The 16839-nt window shown below is 44.0% G+C and overlaps 1 protein-coding gene across 1 annotated transcript in view; it reads left to right on the top strand.

Annotated features, from left to right (window-relative positions):
• Nucleotides 1-16839, top strand: part of LOC115461502 (T-box transcription factor TBX1-like) — an 83726-nt gene that overhangs the window by 16804 nt on the left and 50083 nt on the right. Inside the window, exons 4-5 of the mRNA XM_030191350.1 lie at nt 10722-10810; nt 16511-16575. Of these exons, the coding sequence (XP_030047210.1) occupies nt 10722-10810; nt 16511-16575 (154 nt within the window). The remainder of the gene's footprint in view (nt 1-10721; nt 10811-16510; nt 16576-16839) is intronic.

Raw genomic sequence — 16839 nt, 5'->3', positions numbered from 1 at the left:
CAGCAAAGTTTCTTCACTGTTTCTACGTGCTCTCTCTTTCCCTTCACTACTTTTTGTCATTGTTTTTTGTCTCTTTTCCTGGATCTCCTGTTTTCTTCCCCCCATTATCTAGCCTTTTCTTGCAAAAAAGAACTAATAGGACATTTAAAAAAATGTATAAAGTGATAGTTTTAAAATCACTAACATGATATGTTTTAGTTATATTTTTTCCTTTTAATTTCTGTGATATTAGTGTTTTGAAATCTGGAGATGTCTCCTGCTTATCTGCTTCCACCGTTAAGAATGAATTTAAATCAAGGGGATTGTTGTATTAACCCTCATTGGGGCCTGGGTAACTGTCATAGTGGTAACACATGCAATATGAAGTGGATGTTTAGCAGATCCCATGTAATTATCTGTGAATATACGTTAACCCCCTCATTCTGTAACAGATCACCTAAATGTTAGCACCATTTGTGCACTTAAATTAATAGCATGCTGCTTTCTATGCACTTAAGTGTACCGTTACACATTAAGTAGTAGTAGTAGTAGTAAATGGCAGCTGCATGCAAAGGATATTCTATAATTTGAGTGCACATATGACTTAGCATGCAAATGCAAGGGGGATTCACAGGGGAGGGCCATGGGTTTAATTTAAGCAGAGGCAGACTGTCAGGGATCTGGGCTCCTGGGCAATAAGGGTCATGCCCCCCCCCCCCCCCCCGGGCCCACATCCTCCATCCCCCCGGATCCAACATCTCTTTCCCCTCTCCAGATCCAACATCTTTCTCCCCCTTCCTTTCCAGATCTAACATCTTTCTCCCCCTCCCTTTTCCCCAGATCCAACATCTTTCTTCCCCTCCCTTCCCCCCAGATGCAACATCGCTCCCTCTCATTCTTTCTCCCTCCCCCAGGTGGAGCACCTCTGTCTCTGCCCCCTCCCTCTATAGCTCCACCATCTCTGCCTCCTAATCCACAACTGGGTTCCACATCTCTGCCTTCTGAAGCCATCATCTCCCCCTCTCTCCTCCATCTCCAGGTTCAGCTATCCCCCCCCCCCCCTCACACACATATTTACCTCAAAAGTTCCTTTCTTCATACAGGGCCCCAGCACAGGCTGTCCACCAATGATCAAAACCTTCTCTTGCGGAAGTAGGAAGTTACATCAGAAAAGGGCAGGCTGCAGCATAGAGAAGGTTCCGGTTGGCAGCAGATAGCCTATGCCGGTACCCTGTATGGAGAAAGGAACTTTTGAGATAAACTTGGGGGGGGGGGGGGGTAGAGAGAGATGGGGAGATGCTGGAGCGGGAGAGGGGCTGAGAGAGAGGGGGAGTGCCAGACCTGAGGATGGAAGTGAGAGAGATGTCGGTCATGTGGGGAGGAGGTACTGGACCTCCCCCTCCAACTGCTCTGGGCCCTTGGGCACTGTCCAGTTGCCCAAATGGTCAGTCACCCATGAAAAGTCAGAAAGTTGGCACCTAACGTTTGGCAACCTGTAACAGAATTGCCTCATAAGTGAGAAGGGCACATGCAGAAGGACATTTGCTATTAAAAGGTATGGCCTTTGGAAAAAATGTAATAAAACCGAGGAGAGAGAAAAAGGAAAGTAAAGAATAAGGCTAGATGGTTTGTAAGTTGTGATCTCTTTTATTGGACCAAAAAGAGTTGTCCAAATGGTGGTGATGTGTATGGACCTTCTTGAGCTCCTTCCAAAATCACCTGTGTGAAAGCTTCTTTGGGTATCTCATTTAAAGAAATGATCTGTATGGTCTTCCACTTTTGATGATTCTTTTGTCGGTTGTACAAAAGGTATCACAATCTAAAAAGACCCCAGTTTTTTTCTCCAGGAAAAGTAACAAATCCCGGAACTCTGCATCAGTGTTGCCACTCTAATTTTTAGGAAACACCTAGATCTTGCTTCCTTTTTATGAAACCACCTCAGTGCTTTCAAATCATTCCCCTCAGCCATAGGAGCCAACTTTTCAAAATGATTGGGGATGCTGGAATTTTTTTTTTTTTTTACAGGTGGTGCATTCTCCCTCCCCCTCCCTCTGAGTTCCAGGGTCCCCCCTCCCTCCCTCCCAGTTCCAGGGTCGTCATCCCTCCCTTCCTCCCTCCCTTCGAGTTCCAGGCCCCCCTCCCTCCAAATTTTAAAAGTCATCTATCTTACCTCGTTGGGGTTAGGGCAGCGGTAAAAAGCATGCAGGCTTGGCTCGGTGCTTAGTTCAGTTTTCTCTCTCAGCTCTGGCCCCGCCCTTGCGGAAACAAGAAATGAGGGAGGGACCAGAGCTGAGAGAGAGAGAAGGGAAAACTGAACTAAGCATGGAGCCATGCCTGCATGCTTTTTACCGCTGCTGCCGCCCTAACCCCGATGAGGTAAAATAGATGACTTTTAAAATTCGGAGGAAGGGGGCCTGGAACTCAAAACTCAAAGGGAGGAGGGAGGGAGGGAACGAACTTCTGGTGGGTGAACGAACTTCCGGTGGGTGAAATATTGGGGGTGCTCGAACACCCACAGCACCCACGGAATTGGCGCCTATGCCCTCAGCAGGGAGCTCTCCTTCATGTAATGGCTCCTTCAATAATGGCTCCTCTGAATAGACCGAGACCACATCAGATAAGGAGGAAGAAGCAGAGAGCGCAACAGGGTGAGAAACTGAAACACCTGGTAGCAACTTTGACTGTCCCTGCTTCAGTAAATAGGCCTGGAGTAAGAAAAATATAAACTCCGGAGAAAACAGATCCAGATGCAGCTGAATGCTGTTGGGCCCCGAGGCTGTAAAATGGTGGGTGTGCTCCACACATGATCAGAGGCTGTTCCTCACTGCCAGTCTGCCCTGACAAAATGGCACCCATTCTCACGCTCTCCTGCATCAAACTGCGCACCCGCCCTGCTGGAGAGCCTGAAGACCCTGGCATATTCGGATGCTGCACCAAATTCAAAGATGTGCTACCATCAACAGTTTCCTCTGCATCCCATGGGATTCCCAGCTTGCACGCACTGCAACACCCTGATGCTGGCCAGTGGGTCCCACTTTGGGAACATCGCTTTACTGTCTCCGTGGGAGTATCCATTTGCTCTTACAGTCACCAGTGCAGCACAGTGTCCCAAGCGGTGAGTCTGGTAATGTGGTGAATAAAGAACAGGTTGTCGAAGAGAGGCTATCTTATTACAGAAAAAGGTGGCCAAGTCCTCCACTGGAGGGGAGGGAACAGCAGCAGTTTGGAAATGACAACAAAATTTAGGACTATTAGAGTTTGTAATTGGAGTAGCGAAGTAACTGCCATTAGCTTCTCACCTCATAACAGTAAGTAGATTTAAAAAGTTGTAAAATTTGTAGTTTCTTGGAGCACCTGCACTGTCATTTGGCCTGGACAACCTGGCGCTTAAGCATAGCGAGACCTGAATGAAACCATACCCTAGATCATAGGGGTCAATTTAGGTGGGGCAATATTGCACAGTTTAGAGCTTAAGACATGGTCACAGTTCCGATTGTTCAAGAACAGGAAGCGAGATGAAGCTAGAGAAACGGTGAAAGATGTGGCAAAGAGGAGGATCAATTGAGTTTGAGAAGTAACTACTTGTAGGGAAGAAAGGGCGATTAGGCAATGACAAATGGAGAGCATAAAACCAGACCAAGGAATGGGTACAGAAGTGAAATTGATAAGCTGAGGTAGAATCGAATGAAAGGATGAGGTCTAACATATTAATTGAGGAGTGGGTAGGGAAAGCAATGTGTTGGGTCAAGGATAAGCCAGAGAAGAGTGAAACAAGTTTTTGCCTTATGCATTTTTCTCTGTTTCTACGTGGAATTACACAGAAACATAGAAAAATGAAGGCATTTAGACCATATGGCATATCCAGTCTGCACATCTATGCCATCTATTATTCCTTCATCTCTCTTTAAGTGATACTATGTACTTATCCCAAGCTTTTATGAATTCATAACTGAGGTCTGAGGAGATGAGCTTAGGTGCCTAAAAGGTTAATGGTGGGGGAAAATGAATGAAGATTTGCCTAGGGTGCTTCAGTGGTGTAGCCAGATGGGCAATTTTGGGTGGCCTGAGCCCAAGGTTGGTGGGTCCTGGCCCACCCAGGCCCACTCATGGCTACGCCACTGGGGTACCTAATACATTGCACTGGCCCTGCTTATGGAACCTGCAGCTTAAAACAAATAATGTCAGGAAGAATTTTTTCACAGAGAGGGTGGTAGATACTTGGAGTGCCCTCCCGCAGGAGGTGGTGGAAACAAAAACAGTAATGGAATTCAAAAATGCATGGGATAAGCACAAAGGAATCCTGTTTAGAAGGAATGGATCCACCAAAGCTTAGCAGAGATTGGGTGGCAACACCGATAATTGGGAACCAAAGCCAGTGCTGGGCAGATTTCTACGGTCTGTGCCCTGGTCGTGGCTGAATAGATTTGGATGGGCTGGAGTGTAGCTTCTCAGGGGCTTCAATGTTAACTTCAGAAATTTTAGAACAAGGACAGTGCTGGGCAGATTTCTATGATCTGTGCCCTGAAAATAGCAAGGACAAATCAAGGTCAGGTATACATATGATGTATCACATACCATGTGAAATGAGTTTACAGGTCTTTATCTGCCATCATCTACTATGTTTTATTTTAGCATATGTACTTATTGCCCAGTTAACTGAAATTCCTGTTTGGATCATTAGTTTCCCTGACCAGTCTTGCAGAAAGTCTGACCTGAGTGCTAATCCATTTCTTTCTGCCTTTAACCAATAATAGATAAGAGATTTATTTGTTTATTTATTACATTTGTACCCCGCTCTTTCCCACATACAGCAGGTCCAGTGTGGCTTACATAGTAAAAGAAAGCATCTTACATGGTAAAGAATACAGTAAAAACAAGTAGAGGAGTGTGGTAGCTGTGTTAGTCCACTCTTAAGGTTATCAATAGAAATCAAACAAAATAAAACATGGAAAAGAAAATAAGATGATACCTTTTTTATTGGACATAACTTAATACATTTCTTGATTAGCTTTTGAAGGTTGCCCTTCTTCGTCAGATCGGAAATAAGCAAATGTGCTAGCTGACAGTGTATATAAGTGAAAACATTCAAGCATTACTATGACAGTCTGACAGGGTGGGAGGATGGGGGTGGGTAGGAGGTATGCATGGGGACATCAAAGCATATCATTGATATTCTAACAGGATGGGTGTGGATAGGTGAGGGGTGGGGTGATCAACAGAGAAATACAGCTTTATGGTTTATAATGGGCTAGGAACCCCAGATCCTTGTTAAGTCCTCTTTGTTGGGTGTTAAAATATTCAATCATTCTGACTTCAAAGGTCTTACGTTCTTGTATGGTTTAAAAGTTGCCTTTCAGGATTCTCACTGTGAAGTCACTGGTACAGTGTCCTGGTACCAGTATTGTTCATGTGATGTCTATGTAAATTGAATCTTGTCTTAAGCATCTGGCCTGTTTCTCCAATATAGCATCCTTCGTTACATTTTTTACACTGAATGATATATACCACATTGGAAGATGAGCAAGTGAAAGGTTCCTTTATGTTGAATATCTTTCATTTGTGGATGACTGTGGGATCCTGTGAAATATTTTGGCATAGTTTGCAACTGGATAAATTACAGGGAAGTGTGTCCTTCTGTTCCTTTTCAGTCTGTGATGAAAGCTTACTTCTGATTAGCTTGTGTTTTAAGTTGGGTGGCTGTCAGAAGGCCAGTACTGGTGGGGATGGGAATATCTCTTTCAGTAATTCATCCTCCTGGAGTATAGGTTGTAGATCTCTTATGATTTTCCTCAGTGTTTCCAGCTCTGGATTGTATGTCACTACAAGGGGGATTCTGTCTGTGGCTTTTTTCACCTTGTACTGTAGCAGATTCTCCCTGGGTGTTTTGAGGGAGGAGGCAATATTCTTGGAGATTATTTTGGGGTTGTAGCTTTTCTGTTTGAAGGATGCAGTCAGGCTTTTAAGGTGTCTGTCTCTGTCCCCTGGGTCAGAGCAGATACGGTGGTATCTTGTGGCTTGGCTGTAAATGATGGATCTTTTTGTATGTGAAGGATGGAAACTGGAGTTGTGGAGGTAGCTGCATCTGTCTGTGGGTTTCTTGTATATAGATGTTTGTATACAGCCATCACTGATTGAGACCGTGGTGTCCAAAAAATGGACTTTTTCTGGGGAGTAGTCAATTTTGAATCTGATTGTAGGATGGTATGTATTGAAGGCAGAATAAAATTGTTTCAGAGTTTCTTCACCCTCCGTCCAAATCATAAAAATGTCATCGATGTACCGGTAGTATTTTAGAGGTTTGGTCTGGTGTGTATTCAGAAATGTCTCTTCCAGCTCAGCCATAAAAAGGTTGGCATATTGGGGTGCTGTCCTGGTGCCCATCGCAGTGCCCATTATTTGTAGATAGATATTGTTAAAGCGGAAGTAGTTGTGAGTTAAAATGAATTTGATTAATTTTGTAATAGTTTCTGGTGAGTATTGATGGTCCAGTGTGGATTTTTTTTAGGAGTCTTCCACATGCAGCTATGCATCCTTGTAATTTATCCAGTTGCAAATTATGCCAAAATATTTCACAGGACCCCACAGTCATCCACAAAAGAAAGATATTCAACATAAAGGAATCTTTCACTTGCTCATCTTCCAATGTGGTATATATCATTCAGTGTAAAAAATGTAACGAAGGATGCTATATTGGAGAAACAGGCCAGATGCTTAAGACAAGATTCAATTTACATAGACATCACATGAACAATACTGGTGCCAGTAGGGCTCCCACCCCTGTTGGTCAGCATTTTACAGGACCAGGACACTGTACCAGTGACTTCACAGTGAGAATCCTGAAAGGTAACTTTAATACCATACAAGAACGTAAGACCTTTGAAATCAGAATGATTGAATATTTTAACACCCAACAGAAAGGACTTAACAAGGATCTGGGGTTCCTAGCCCATTATAAACCATAAAGCTGTATTTCTCTGTTGATCACCCCACCCCTCACCTATCCACACCCATCCTGTTAGAATATCAATGATATGCTTTGATGTCCCCATGCATACCTCCTACCCATCCCCATCCTCCCACCCTGTCAGACTGTCATAGTAATGCTTGAATGTTTTCACTTATATACACTGTCAGCTAGCACATTTGCTTATTTCCGATCTGACGAAGAAGGGCAACCTTCGAAAGCTAATCAAGAAATGTATTAAGTTATGTCCAATAAAAAAGGTATCATCTTATTTTCTTTTCCATGTTTTATTTTGTTTGATTTCTAGTAAAAACAAGGGAATGTAGGAACAGTATTATAAATTGTGATGATCATAACTACTTACATTATGAAAGGCATTACAAAGGACATGTGAAAAGAACGTAATGAACTAGAATAGGGAAGGTAGACAAGGATATGATAGGTGAAAGGGAAGGAGAATGGGAGGGAAATGGTAAAAGATAGAGGGAAGAAGATGAGGGATTGAGTATAACATTGGGGTCAGAGTAAGCGTCGACGTCTTAGCAGGAGTATCATAGGTGATCTGGTGGAATTAAGCTGGTCCATTAGGGTAAACTTGCTTGAAAAAATGGGACTTTAACATTTTCCTGAAAGGTAAATAGTTATTAATAGCTCGGATGGGTCTTGGGAGAGCATTCCAAAGTTGACTACCCAGAAAGGAGAAACTGGATGACTTTTTCTGTCTTGTGAAGTGCATGTGTGTGTGTGTATAGTGAGTGCTGACTTTGTTTGATACTCATAAGTGTTTTGTGAAAATAGTAGGGCTGGCCCAGTGGTTCAGATGGTTAAGTGTTTGCCTTCTTTACTTTACCACGATTTTGGGTGGATCCATTAAAATTTAACTTTCTGTGTAGTTTTAAGAAAAGTTTGGTATGAAAGGTTTTTTTTAATGCCAATGAAGATATTTTGACCCAGTTTAAGCCCTTTTTACTCTGTCAATGTTTGTTGGGTGGAGGGGTGGGTGCAGAGGCTTTTTCCCCTTTCTTATATTTTTGTACTTCACAGGAACACAGTGTTGCAATAGTACTTTGCATATCATAGGAGAGAGGTTCTTAATTTTTGAGATATACATATTCATCCTCTTATTTGCTGAAGAATAAAATTACTGAACACTTAGACAAACCCTATTTAATGAGTCAGTGTCAACATGAATGGAAATCTCGCCTCACCAATTTGCTACATTTTTTTTGAAGGCATGAATGAACAAGTGGATAAAGGTGAGCCGGTTGATGCGGTGTTTCTAGATTTTCAGAAAGCTTTTGACAATGTCCTTCATGTGAGACTTCTGAGAAAATTAAAAAGTCATGGGATAGGAGGTAATGTTCTTTTGTGGATTGGGATCTGGTTAAAAGATAGAAGTTAGAGAGTAGGCAACTTAGAAGAGAGCATTTTCCCCTGGATTTTATAAAGGGCACCCAAATTTGAGCATGATCCCGAGACCAGGGGCGTAGCTACTATGGGGCCACGGGGGCCTGGGCACCCGTAGATTTGGCCCTGGACCCCCCTGCCGATGACCTTCTCAACCCCCCTCCTGCCGCCAACCCGCCGTTGTCATCTGCTACCTTTGCTGGCGGGGGACCCCAACCCCCGCCAGCCAAAGTCTTCTTCCTTCGTTTTGTTTCTGAGTCTGACGTCAGACTCGCAGAAACAGAACAAAGCCTTGCGCCGGAAGAAGAGGACCTCGGCTGGCGGGGTTGGGGTCCCCCGCCAGCAAAGGTAGGCTGCGGTAGGGGAGGGTTGGTAGCGGCAGGGGAGGTCGAGAGGGTCGGTGGTGGTGGTGGGGGTCAAAGTTGTTGTTGTTGGTGGTGGCGGCGGTTGGCAATGGTGGGGGGGGGGGGTCAGTGGTGCTTGGGGGGGCTAAAATGTGCCCCCTCATCTCGGGATCTGGAGCCTCCTCCTGCCGAAGTCTGGCTATGCCCCTGCTATGCACTATTCTATGAAGGGTACTCAACCCAAAGCACCCTTTATAGAATAGCACTGGGTGCTAATAAGAACATAAGAATAGCCATACTGGGTCAGACCAATGGCCCATCTAGCTCAGTATCCTGATTCCAACAGTGGCCAATCCAGGTCACAAGTACCTGGCAAAAACCCAATTAGTAGCACCATTCCATGCTACCAATCCCAGGATAAGCAGTAGCTTCCCCCATGTCCATCTGAATAACAGACTATGGACTTTCCTCCAGGAACTTCTTCAAACCATTTTTAAACCAAGATATGCTAACTGCTGTTACTACATCCGCCTGCAACAAGTTCTAGAGATTAATATTAATTGAGTGAAAAAAATTCTCCTATTTGTTTTTAAAGTATTTCCATGTAATTTCATTGAGTTCCCCTTAGTCTCTGCACTTTTTGAAAGAGTAAAAAATCAATTCACTTGTACTCATTCTATACCACTCAGGATTTTGTAGACATCAATCATATCTCCTCCTCAGCCACCTCTTTTCCAAGCTGTTGAGCACTATCCTCTTTAGCCTTTCCTCATATGAGAGGAGTTCCATCCCCTTTATCATTTTGGTCACTTTTCTTTGAACCTTTTCTAATTCCGCTATATCTTTTGGGCACCATTTACTGAATTTTGTCCTTTATGACTTAATAATATGAAGGGGATGGTGTGCATGGGTGAGAGTATGGGTTTTATGTGTGCAGGGGTTAGGGGAATGAGGTCCTCTTACCTCTTCCCTGCCTTCGAGAGGGGGTATGATAGAGATCTTTAAATACCTCTGTGGCACTAATGTACAGGAGGTGAGCCTTTTTCAAATGAAGGAAAACTCAGGAATGAGGGGGTCATACGATGAAGTTAAGAGGAAATAGGCTTAGGAGGAATCTAAGAAAATCTTTCCCGGAAAGGGTGGTGGATGCATGGAATGGCCTCCTGGCGGGGGTCATGGAAATGAGGCTGTATCAGAATTTAAGAAAGTGTGGGACAGGCATGTGGGATCCCTTAGGAAAGGAAGAGTTAGTGGTTACTGAGGATGGGAAGATTGGATGGGCCACTTGGCCCTTATCTGCTGTCATATTTCTCTGTTTCTGTGTTTCTGTTCTCACTGCCTCATCCTTTCTTTTCCCCATCTGCCTCCCTCTCTCATACCTCCCTGTCCTCAGCATCAGTCTTCACCAGCCCAGTGAGATCTGCTGGGCTGCTCCATTGTTAGTGTGTGGTGGATAAGCTCTGGTGCCTGTCTTTAACAGCCACCAGGAAAAACTTCACAGCACCAGGTCCCTACCCCTCGTAACTTCAGTCTGTGTGCGTGTGCCACCAGTTCCCATCTGTGATATTGCACTCAAACTAACTGAAAACAAACAAGCTTTTTTTTTTAGTTCATAAAATACTAAATTGATATTTCATGATTTTTTTTTTGTTTTATCTGCCTCACAGACATGCACAAGATTGATAAAAACTGTTTTGATTATGGGTCACCTCTAAAGGTGCATAAGAAAGGGACGGATGTGACCTGTTCTGGGTAAGGGTTATTTAGCTAGGGTCTTGCTCTTTTTTTCCCCCAAAACTTGAAGGGAAATGAAATGTCCTTTTTCTGCTCTTCTCTACTCAGAAGACAGAAGTTTTTGTCAACGTGCTTGAAAGTTTTTGGGGGGTGGGGATGGCCTTAACAGCAACGATGAATTGACTTGCTAGTAAGAGAAGTTCTCTCTGCAGAGTGCTTCCTGCCGCAGGCAGACTCTTTCCCCTCGGGACTGTGTAATATTGGCTTCATTATATTTCATCATTCACCCTCAGGAAATAGAAGTGCATGAAACATTTGAGGCCAAGGCACTCTTCTCTGTGACCCCTGTTCAGTCTCTCCCTCATTTTCTGGCAGAAGACAGGTAGAGTAAACTAAATGTAGAACAGCCAAGGAAAGTTGACTGAGTTCTAACCCTACCGCTACCTCTGAGCAGCTTGAATACCTTTATCTAATCTCCTTGGCCTCAGTTTGCCAAACGTTCTTGCCTCTTCCATACAGTGTGCAGGCCAATATGTGTAGTCATGCACCCCTGAGGTGGTTGTGTTCAGGGGTTGAGTTACATCTCATGTGTCCTTAGGCAGGACTTTTCCAAGAACTAGTTGCATCCTGTGTGACTTGTCCATTGATACACCCCAGCCTGCCTGCTTCACCAATGCTAGTAAGAGGAGGCAGTGGGCTGGGAGTAATTTTGATGTCCATATTTGCATTCTAAGCAGTCATACCACTAATTTATTTATTTATTTGTTACATTTGTACCCCACATTTTCCCACCTATTTGCAGGCTCAATGTGGCTTACATAGTACTGTAAAGGCTTTTGCCAGTCGGTTGATAACAAATACAAGGTTGTATTGTGGTCGAATGAGGTAGATGTGTGTCAGGCACCGTGAAGGTAGAAGGGAATGAAGATTGTATATTGTCCTGTACGATCATTAGTTGTGCTGTGTTGCTGGGTGTGGGGATTTATGTTGGATCAGTGGGGTAAGCCTTTTTGAAGAGGTTGGGTTTTAGTGATTTTCTGAAGTTTAGATGGTCATGGATTGTTTTTACAGCTTTTGGGAGTCCATTCCATAGTTGTGCGCTTACGTAGGAGAAGCTGGATGTGTAAGTTGTTTTGTATTTAAGTCCTTTGCATGTAAGTTTAGGTATGATCATGATGATCCGATTCTGTTTCTGGTTGGTAGATCTATGAAGTCTGTCATGTATCCTGGGACTACGCCGTAGATAATTTTGTGGACAAAGGTGCAGATTTTGAAGATAATATGTTCTTTGATTGGGAGCCAGTGCAGCTTTTCTCGGAGGGGTTTAGCACTTTCGAAGTGTGATTTACCAAATATCAGCCTGGCAGCTGTGTTTTGGGCGGTCTGGAGTTTCTTTGCGAGTTGTTCTTTACATCCCGCATAGATTGTATTGCAGTAATCTGCATGGCTTAGTACCATTGATTGTATTAGGTTTCGAAAGATTTCCCTCGGGAAGAAAGGTTTTATTCGTTTAAGTTTCCACATTGACTAGAACATTTTCTTTATTATGGAGTTTACTTGGCTCTCAAGGGTAAGGTTTCGGTCAATTGTGAGGCTGAGTATTTTTAGGCTGTCTGAAGTGTAGCCCTTGGTATGGTGCTTCCCTTAGGCAAAGGATCTTCAGTGCATTTTCCCCTCCCCAACCTTTGCAAGTGGGGGGGGGGGGGGGGGGGGGGTTCCAGGGCATCTTTAGGCATATGTCTACTATGTTTAAAGGATGATCCTTGTAAAGTGTGCTGAAGTCGTGTTAGAGTAAAAGGCATTTTACAAGTCCAAATGATCATTAGTTATCAAGTCAAAAGTAAGAAACCTGGTTTTCTTTTCAAATGAGTAGGTGGAGGGAGGGGAATGGAGCTTTTCTTAATAACAGTTCTTTTTTTGGTTATCACTATCTGGTTTTCTATTACAGCTGAGGGCTGACCAGCTCTGTAGCTCACATAGCAAATGATATGCACTGCTAGAGGAAGAGCCCAGTCTGATTCCTGAGTCAGGTCTTCACTCCCCAAATGATTGGGAATGCTGCAGAAATGGCACTCGCAGCCCTGTGGGAGGAAGAGGGTGTTATCATGATCATCACTTAAGGGTGACTCCTAGAGGTTGGATTCAAAGCCCATTATTGCAGGGTTCTGGAAGGAGCCTGGTGCATGGCCTTCAATGGCCAAATTAGGTATGCTTCACAGAGTACAAAAATAAGGGAAAAAAATCCACAAGTTAATGGTGCCAGATTCCAGCCATGGTCTGGATTAAGCTTGAGACCCAAAGGAGCAGGAGGAAATTGTTGGGTGAAAAAATGAAAAGAGCCGGGGTGGGGTCTGCTAATGACAGTTCTGCTTTGGCTGCCATTGAGGGGCATAACTGAACGAAAACGCCTATCTCCATGGGCGTTTATCTCCGAGAACGGGTCCGTGAAGGGGCGGACCGAACCGTATTTTGGGAAAAAATAGACGCCCATGTTTTATTCAACAATGTGTGAGCTGGGCGTTTTTGTTTTTCAGCGATAATGGAAAATGAAAGCACCCAGCTCAAAAACGAATAAATCCAAGACATTTATTCGTGGGAGGGGCCAGGATTCGTAGTGCACTGGTCCCCCTCACATGCCAGGACATCAACCGGGCACCCTAGGGGGCACTTTTACAAAACCAAAAAAACAGGTAAAAGAGCTCCCAGGTGCATAGCACCCTTCCCTTGTGTGTTGAGCCCCCAAATCCCCCTCAAAACCCACTGCCCACAAGTCTACACCATTACTATAGCCCTAAGGGGTGAAAGGGGGCACCTACATGTGGGTACAGTGGGTTTGGGGGGGGTTGGACGACTAATAAGCATTAAGCAGCACAATTGTAACAGGTAGGGGGGATGGGCCTGGGTCCACCTGCCTGAAGTCCACTGCACCCCCTAACAACTCCTCCAGTGACCTGCATACTGCTGCCAGGGAGCTGGGTATGACATTTGAGGGTGAAAATAAAAAGTTGTGAAACATCATTTTTTTGTGGTGGGAGGGGGTTAGTGACCACTGGGGGAGTCAGGGGAGGTCATCCCCGATTCCCTCCAGTGGTCATCTGGTCATTTAGGGCACTTTTTGGGGCCTTATTCGTGAAAAAACAGGGTCCAGGAAAAGTGTCCTAAATTCTAGCTAAAAACGCATACTTTTTTCCCATTATCGGTGAAATGCGCCCATCTTTGTTCGGCAGATAACCACGTCCCAGTTCCGCCTTCGCCACACCTCTGACACGCCCCCATCAACTTTGTCCGCATCCACGACGGAGTGCAGTCCAAAAATCGGCTTTCGATTGTACCGCTTTATTCGTTTTTGTGAGATAAACGTCCATCTCCCGATTTAGGTCGGAACTTGGGCGTTTTTCTCGTTCGATTATAAGCAGGATTGTCTTCTTTTCCTCTCTCTTTGTCATGTGAGTCACACTGTAGAGTTTGTTCACAATCATGCACAATTAGGGCAATTCTATAACTGCATACAATTAGTTGCGCATCCATACACGTGTAAGTGCTAGAAAATAGCATGTAACTGCAAAGGGCATATACATGCATAACTTACAGAATACTGTAAGTTACACACATTTTTTTGCTACATTTGTACCCCGCGCTTTTCCACTCATGGCAGGCTCAATGCGGCTTACATATTGTATACAGGTACTTATTTGTACCTGGGGCAATGGAGGGTTAAGTGACTTGCCCAGAGTCACAATGAGCTACTTGTGCCTGAAGTTGGAATCAAACTCAGTTCCTCAGTTCCCCAGGACCAAAGTCCACCACCCTAACCACTAGGCCACTCCTCCACTCACATGGGGGAAATTCTATATAACCTAAGGTAAAAACAGTAGTATTACCAATGTGGCAAAGGAAAAAGACTATAAAGCTCAATTAGAACATTCAACACTAATTGGTCCAATTTTAAACTTATATCCAAAACAAAATGCTTATTACTGAGTTCTTATAGTGCACAGCTATTTCAGGTCAAAGCTGTGCACTGTAAGAGGTCTGACAGCTTGTCTTGTGGGCTGTCTGATGCCTCTGTTCCTCTTTCTACTTTCTTTAAAACATTTTTTTAAAATCGTAAGATAATAATAATAGACAATAAGAATAAGTAAATAAGAACTTAGGGGCCCTTTTACTAAGCTGCGTAAGCGCCTATGTGCACCCAATGCACGCCAAAATGGAGTTACCGCCCAGTTACTGTGTGGCTCTTGCGGTAATTTCATTTTTGGCATGCGTCCAATATGCGCGGCTGAAAAAAATAATTTTTATTTTCGGACACACGTATTGGACGTGCGCTGAGTGGCATTTGATGTGCATAGGTCATTACCGCCCGGTTAGCATGTGAGACTTTACTGCTAGGTCAATGGCGGTAAGGTCACAGACTCAAAATGGACGCTCGGCAACTTTGATTTTGCTGCATATCCATTTTCGGCAAACATAAAAAGGCCTTTTTTTACAGGTGCGCTGAAAAATGGATCAGCGTGCACCCAAAACCCACGCCTACACTACCGCAAGCCATTTTTCAGCATACCTTAGTAAAAGGACCCCTCAATAATATACAGCTTTGTAGCATTTTTCATTGTCACATTGATAATACTCCTGTTTTTACCTTAGGACTAACTTTCAGGAATGGCCCTTTTTTCCCCCTTTTGAACATTTTGGAAATGGCGACTAAAGTTGTGCATGCAATTATGGCAGTGCGGCCAAATTGCCCATACAACTTTATTAAGCCAATCGGCACTGATTGGCCACTAACAAGCAATTAGCACTAATCAGAATTTACGCACACAACTCGCTTAAGCATATTCTATAAAGTGGTACGCATACATTCTACCACATGGATCTCAAAGGAGGCGTAGCCATGGGAAGGTCATAGGAGGGTCATGAGCGCTCCTAAAAATTACATGCACTGGTTTAAGAAGGCGTGAGGCAGACAAGTGGGATCTCTTAGAAAAATGAGGTGTGAGTGGTTATTGAGGAGGGGCAGACTAGATGGACCATATGGCCCTTCTCTGCCGTCATGTTTCTATGTCCAATCCACACCTAAGTTAGGCATGGCCACTTACACCAGGTTTTAGTTGGCATAAATGGCCGTGTCCAAATTTATCCGCGTCCAAATTTAGTCACGGGGAAGGGCGCTACATGTATTCTGTAAACTGAGCTTAACTTTAGGTGAAGTTTATATTTATTTAGATTTTGCTCACACCTTTTTCAGTAGTAGCTCAAGGTGAGTTACATTCAGGTACAGTGGATATTTCTCTGTCCCAGGAGGGCTCACAATCTAAGTTTGTACCTGAGGCAATGGAGGGTTAAGTGACTTGCCCAAGATCACAAGGAGCAGCAGTGGGATTTGAACCAGCCCCCTCTGGATTGCAAGACCGGTGCTCTAACCACTAGGCCATTCCTCCATATATAGAATTTCCCTCATGATACATAATGGTTAGGGGTGCCATTTATGCCTGACATTGACCTGGTATACGTGAGTGCACCTAACTTTCTACACACAACTGTGTATTCTATAATGGAATCTGTGCACACAGATATTGCAGAATTAGTGTGCATACTAATGGACGCTCAGTTATAGAACTGCCCCCCCTCAGTGGGCTTATTTCTGTCAGTCTGTCTCTGCTTTGTTCCCCTCTTGTCTTCGAGTCTGAAATGAATCCTAATATTTTAATTTTAGTAATAACGTTTGAAATTCTGTATTAGTTAAAGGTAAGAACTGCGGAGGTTTTGCAAGATCATCTGCATCCTCGTTGCTGAATACATCTCACACCAGTCCAATAAAAGTTGTCACATTCTGCAGAGAGTTCAGCTTGCTCTGGGACCAGAATGACTACTGGTGCCCTGCAGTACTGTCAATGGATTTTTAATATTTCTCATTTAGATGTTAATTTGACTCCTGTGCCTTTACAAGGGAGTTGGGGGGGGTGGGGGGAACCTCCAATGCTCTCTTCTCCACCCACCGCCTCCCTCACCCTCCAGGGGAAAGCACTCTGCTTCTGAACTGGAGGATTGAAGCCAAGTTCTGAGTTACTCTTGTTGGACTAAGGACAGGTCCAGCACTGCGTGAAGAGGCAGCGCGGCATCTTAAGGAGCTCCCAGGTGCTATGTCAGGTGAGTCACGCTTTCTTTTTTATCTTACATATATAGGTAAAGACTGGGCCATTAATATATAATTTTAGCACTTGGTTTACCTTGCTTAGCCCCCAGAAATCTAAAAACCCAAGTTACCATTGAATTTGTCTTTTCTATCTTGGTACTATTTTGAAACGTAGCCAGGTTTTGATGTCAGGGAGAGCAGACCTTTTGTAAAATAGGTGCTGGTTCAAGGCTGAGGAGCCAGACTGCATAGGTACCATTTCATTTAAAATCTATTTA

This window comes from Microcaecilia unicolor, chromosome 1 (genome assembly GCF_901765095.1).
Source record: "Microcaecilia unicolor chromosome 1, aMicUni1.1, whole genome shotgun sequence".
Taxonomy (NCBI): Eukaryota; Metazoa; Chordata; class Amphibia; order Gymnophiona; family Siphonopidae; genus Microcaecilia; species Microcaecilia unicolor.
This window is presented reverse-complemented; position numbering and strand designations above follow the sequence as displayed.